General features: G+C 49.5%; 1 protein-coding gene across 1 annotated transcript; it reads left to right on the top strand.

The window, feature by feature from the left end:
* Positions 1 to 4944: 4944 nt before the first annotated feature.
* LOC115148766 (vegetative cell wall protein gp1-like) lies at positions 4945 to 6093 on the top strand. Its single transcript, XM_029690981.1, has one exon. The coding sequence runs from the start codon at positions 4945 to 4947 to the stop codon at positions 6091 to 6093; it is 1149 nt and encodes a 382-aa protein (XP_029546841.1).
* The last annotated feature ends 666 nt before the right edge of the window (positions 6094 to 6759 follow it).

Raw genomic sequence — 6759 nt, 5'->3', positions numbered from 1 at the left:
CACTCAACTCATATCCACATTCACTAGACTCACACAACTCACATCGACATTCACTAGACTCACACAACTCACATCCACATTCACTACACTCACACAACTCACATCGACATTCACTAGACTCACACAACTCACATCGACATTCACTAGACTCACACAACTCACATTGACATTAACTACACTCACTCAACTCACATCCACATTCACTAGACTCACACAACTCACATCCACATTCACTAGACTCACACAACTCACATCCACATTCACATAACTCACATCGACATTCACTAGACTCACACAACTCACATCCACATTCACTCAACTCACATCGACATTCACTAGACTCACACAACTCACATCCACATTCACATAACTCACATCGACATTCACTAGACTCACACAACTCACATCCACATTCACTAGACTCACACAACTTTCACATCCACATTCACTACACTCACACAAGTCACATCCACATTAACTACACTCACTCAACTCACATCCAGATTCACTGGACTCACACAACTCACATCTACATTCACTACACTCACATAACTTAGATGTATTGGTTTTATTATACTTGTTTTCTATTTTTATACAAATTAATTTAAATTTACTTACCAAAATTCAGTCGATATTTTCTTCAATTGTTTGCGGATGATCTGTCTCCTCCTGGGCAGCTCAATGTAAGGGTCTGGGCGGGTCTCATCGTCTTTTGGTCGGACGGGAATTTCCCTCACGCTTCATAAAATGCGCCACTGGTGGAAATTCTACACAGGGACACTCAAAGTCAATCTTAAATGAATCATTCTTTATTATCAGCGAGCTGGAGAGGTTCTAACCAACTCAATGCACCAAGTACACATGTTGATCAGGAGCTCTTCCGGGACAGTCCTGGTAGTTCTCTTATAAACTGCAGACAAGTTAAATTTGCATTATTTATCTTATTCATCATTCATAATTAATTCATCATTAACGTTTGCTTCATTCCTGTAAATTTACCACAGATGGACTCCAATCAAGTTGTAGAAACATCTCAAGGATGATCAATGGAAACACGATGCACCTGAGCTCAATTTCAAGTCTCATAGCAAAGGGTCTGAATACATGTAAATAAGCTATTTCTGTTATTTTTGCAATTACATTTACGTTACAGCCTTAGAATAAGACTGTAACGTAACAAAATGTGGAAAAAGGTAAGGGATCTGAATACTTTCCGAATGCACTGTATGTGAGCTTTCATCAGAATTGAGCAAAAATAACTACAGTATAGGGGAGGAGAAAAGTCAACATATAGATATATGGGTGATCCCATACCGCCTCTGCATTCTCAGGCCAGTCATGTTGTGTGTAGGGTGTGGGCTAACAGAGACACTGATAGATGACCCAATGCAGTATTTTCCTCCTCCATAGTGTGTGTTTAGCTACATTCTCTCTCTGCCTGAATCATTTTGTTATGTCTGCTCTGAGACTTCAGAGCTGCACAGCTATCCAATCTACCTCCCACATCTGTAGTAATCTTAGCACAGGACACACACCCACATGTACACACACACACGCATGCGCACACACACACGTGCACGCACACACACAAACACCACTATAATTCTCATTGGGATAGAAAGACACTAATACAGCATTCCAACAAACAAACAAACTGGGGTTGCCGTGGTAATTGCAGTGATTAGGAGATAAGCGTTAGCGGGTAAACGGTGTGTAGAGAGGAGGCCACCCTCCCCCACGCCTGACCTTTAAACATGCAATTAAGACACTGATACAATCTCACTGCTAAGCTTTTGGGTCATACACACACAGCAGCACATTATCACAGTAACCACTCTTTAATATGCTGTCCACAGAGAGGCAAAACACCACACCATCTCAGCCAGAGGATAGCACCACAAAGCGCCATAAAGCGCCATATAGCGCCATACCATATAGCGCCATATAGCACCATATAGCACCATATAGCACCATATAGCACCATAAAGCGCCATATAGCGCCATATAGCACCATATAACACCATATAGCGCCATAAAGCACCATATAGCGCCATATAGCGCCATATAGCACCATATAACACCATATAGCGCCATAAAGCACCATATAGCAGCATATAGCACCATATAGCGCCATATAGCACCATATAGCGCCATATAGCGCCATATAGCACCATATAGCGCCATATAGCACCATATAGCGCCATAAAGCGCCATATAGCGCCATATAGCGCCATATAGCGCCATATAGCACCATATAGCACCATATAGCGCCATATAGCACCATATAGCGCCATATAGCACCATATAGCACCATATAGCGCCATATAGCGCCATATAGCGCCATATAACGCCATATAGCGCCATAAAGCACCATATAGCACCATATAGCACCATATAGCGCCATATAGCGCCATAAAGCGCCATATAGCGCCATATAGCGCCATATAGCGCCATATAGCGCCATATAGCGCCATATAGCGCCATATAGCGCCATATAGCACCATATAGCACCATATAGCACCATATAGCACCATACAGCACCATACAGCACCATATAGTACCATAAAGCACCATATAGCACCATATAGCACCATATAGCGCCATATAGCGCCATAAAGCGCCATATAGCACCATATAGCGCCATATAGCACCATATAGCGCCATATAACACCATATAGCGCCATAAAGCGCCGTAAAGCACTACAGAGTTGGGTGGGTTTGGGTGGGGTTTGGTGGGGCGTGTGTGTTAAAGGCCCAGTGCACTTCAGGGGGTGCTACTGCACCCTCAGCACCCCTACATCCCACGGCGTTGCCTGTGTGGCATATCGTTACATTGCCTTTTGAAAACTACACATCTCCACAGCATTACTATTTTCAACAATTCCTTAAAAGGCCTGACCATGTTCCAATTTGTTTTTCTCATGGATGTACTGCTACTTTTATGTTCTGTTCTTTGTCATGGCAACGTCATGGGCAGTAAAAGAAGCGTCGTCATGGAGACAGGGCTTTAGGGTGTTAGTGGGACATCAATGGGAGGACGCAAAGTAAAAAACTCAGGGTCAGCTAGCGAGAGTTACCACTACTGTTAGCATTAACAAAGGGTCAAGCAACATCTGAGAAACACACACACACAAACACACACACAAACACAAACACACACAAACACACACACACACACACACACACACACACACACACACACACACACACACCCAAGTGAATGCACGCACATACAGTACACACACACATGCAGAATTGATCTTCATTGTTCTGTGTCAGGCTTGCAGAATAATACATCAATAGTCATCAACGCGATGACATACAGTTGTCATACACACATTATCCAAGATGGCCACAAACATTATTTTGTGATAGAGTGAGAGCGGGAGACACAAATAGGTAGCTTCTCATCGGTAGAGCGCTGTTTCTCATACATCGGTCCATGTGAAAATTCTTCCATCCTATTCTCCCCCCCAACCCACAGATTGAATGTACATCACACCTCTAATCCTGAGAAATCTTGTCCCAAATCCTGTCTTTGAATTATTGAAGGGGAGCAGGGAGCATGCCAGCTTGACTCTGATTATCCCCTGATCAATATGCCTCGCCTCTTCGCCTGTAACATCAAACGCCTCCGCGATCCACCCAAACAAACACAGAGGCCGCTACCGCTGGAAATGCACCGAGTATTGTTCTGGGTTGTTCACACACACACACACACACACACACACACACACACACACACACACACACACACACACACACACACACACACACACACACACACACACACAGTCAGATCCATCCAAGCATATCCATCCATATACAGTACTTATTTCATAAACATTTAAACATTGATTTCTTCAGAGCAATATCAGACATTTTGTGGACATGTAAACACTGCAGGTTTTGTTGTTGAGTAATACCTGGCAGACACACACACACACACACACACACACACACACACACACACACACACACACACACACACACACACACACACACACACACATATACGCACACACACACGCACGCCAGCACGCATGCATGCACACGCACACACACACACGCACACACACACATGCACACACACACAAGTATCTATTCATTTTCAGCCCAGCCTGGCCCCACTCCTACGAGACCTCCACCTCAAGTGAGTTCTATTGATTTTCTTTTTCAATGACATGCTGAAAGGTAAATCAACATCAGACGCCTTCTACAACCAACAAAAAAATGACCAACATATGCCTGGAACCCTGCAATTACTGTATACAAGCCCCACACCCTCACCCCCCAGCTCCACATCTCCACAGCTCCACAGCCTCACGCCGTCGCTCTCCAGCTCCCCATCTCCCCAGCTCTCCAGCTCCCCATTTCCCCATCTTCACATCTCCACAGCTCCACAGCCCCACGCCCTCGCTCTCCAGCTCCCCATTTCCCCATTTCCCCATCTCCCCATGTCCCCAGCTCCCCATCTCCCCAGCTCCCCATCTCCCATCTCCCCAGCTCTCCAGCTCTCCAGCTCCCCATCTCCCCATCTCCCATCTCCCCAGCTCTCCAGCTCTCCAGCTCCCCATTTCCCCATCTCCACAGCTCCCCATCTCCACAGCTCCCCAGCTCCCCATGTCCACAGCTCCACATCTCCCCAGCTCTCCAGCTCCCCATTTCCCCATCTCCACATCTCCACAGCTCCACAGCCCCACGCCCTCGCTCTCCAGCTCCCCATTTCCCCATCTCCCCATGGCCCCAGCTCCCCATCTCCCCAGCTCCCCATCTCCCATCTCCCCAGCTCTCCAGCTCCCCATTTCCCCATCTCCACAGCTCCACAGCTCCCCATCTCCCATCTCCCATCTCCCATCTCCCCAGCTCCCCAGCTCCTCATCTCCCCATTTCCCCATCTCCACAGCTCCCCATCACCCCAGCTCCCCATCTCCACAGCTCCCCATGTCCACAGCTCCACAGCTCCCCAGTTCCACAGCTCCCCATCTCCCCATCCCCCAATCTCCCCAACTCCACAGCTGCCCAGCTCCACATCTCCCCATCTCCACAGCTGCCCAGCTCCACATCTCCCCAGTGCCCCAGCTCCCCAGCTCCACATCTCCCCATCTCCCCATCTCCCCAGCTCCCCAGCTCCACAGCTCCAAAGCTCCACAGCTCCCGATCTCCACAGCTCCCCAGCTCCACAGCTTCCCCCCATCCACAGCTCCCCAGCATCCCAGCACCCCAGCTCCACAGCTCCCCACCTCCACAGCTCCCCAGCACCCCAGCTCCACAGCTCCCCATCTCCACAGCGTCACAGCGTCACAGCTCCACAGCTTCCCCCCATCCACAGCTCCGCAGCTCCGCAGCTCCACAGCTCCACAGCTCCACAATCCCCCAGCACCCCAGCACCCCAGCTCCACAGCGCCACAGCTCCCCAGCACCCCATCTCCACAGCGCCACAGCGCCCCATCTCCACAGCTCCACAGCTCCCCAGCTCCCCAGCTCCCCAGCGCCCCATCTCCACAGCGCCACAGCGCCACATCTCCACAGCTCCACAGCTCCCCAGCACCCCAGCTCCCCAGCACCCCAGCTCCCCAGCTCCCCAGCACCCCAGCTCCCCAGCACCCCAGCTCCCCAGCGCCCCAGCTCCCCAGCACCCCAGCACCCCAGCTCCCCAGCACCCCAGCTCCCCAGCGCCCCAGCTCCCCAGCACCCCAGCTCCCCAGCACCCCAGCTCCCCAGCGCCCCAGCTCCCCAGCACCAAAGCACCCCAGCTCCCCAGCACCCCAGCTCCCCAGCGACCCAGCGCCACAGCTCCCCAGCACCCCAGCACCCCAGCTCCACAGCTTCCCATCTCCACAGCTCCCCAGCACCCCAGCACCCCAGCTCCACAGCTCCCCATCTCCACAGCTCCACAGCTCCCCATTTCCACAGCTCCACAGCTCCCCATCTCCACAGCTCCACAGCTCCCCATCTCCACAGCTCCACAGCTCCCCATCTCCACAGCTCCACAGCTCCCCATCTCCACAGCTCCACAGCTCCCCATCTCCACAGCTCCACAGCTCCCCATCTCCACAGCTCCACAGCTCCCCATCTCCACAGAGAAGGTGATGTTTGCGGGATCTAGCGGTGGAACTATTATTTGTCAGATGGAATTGAATTGAATTGACAGTTTGCCACCAGTCCTGTCTGACTGAAGGAGTTCTTCACTACTCTTTTCCACAGGCCTCAGAGGCACACAGGCCTGCCCAGAGAATTACAATGGGAATCTAAATTTGAATTACAAATCCTACGGGCCAACCTGGGCACCAAATCTGAAAATACTGAAAAGAAAAAACATTTATACAGCTCTTTCTTGTTCACAGTTAATTTACAAATTCTATACATGTTATTCTTGCACATTACATCATTACTTCAATCACCTCTGCATGTATGCTATACACTGTATATATCATGTATGACCAGTCCTGTAAGTATTGAGCGGATTAAACAGACCTATCAGATTGAGTCTTGCATCTACAGTATCTTTCTAATAGTCTGCTGCTGGGACATATTTGAATGTGGCCAGAAGATGGCAGCCTTCTCTCTGAGTCTGTACCAGGCCCACCGTGTTCCATACAGTCTCTTGCTATGTCTCTCTGTCTCTCTGTCTCTCTGTCTCTCTTTCTCTCTCTCTCTCTCTCTCTCTCTCTCTGTCTCTCTCTCTGTCTCTCTCTCTGTCTCTCTTTCTCTCTCTGTCTCTCTTTCTCTCTCTGTCTCTCTATCTCTCTTTTCTCT

The sequence above is a fragment of the Salmo trutta genome, chromosome 2 (assembly GCF_901001165.1).
Source record: "Salmo trutta chromosome 2, fSalTru1.1, whole genome shotgun sequence".
Taxonomy (NCBI): Eukaryota; Metazoa; Chordata; class Actinopteri; order Salmoniformes; family Salmonidae; genus Salmo; species Salmo trutta.
Note: the sequence above shows the minus strand (reverse complement) of the source record. Positions and strands in the feature narration are given on the sequence as shown.

What these genes read in the sequence shown, in the direction of transcription:
- LOC115148766 (XM_029690981.1), top strand. Translation starts at nt 4,945, where the DNA reads ATGTCCACAGCTCCACAGCTCCCCAGTTCCACAGCTCCCCATCTCCCC.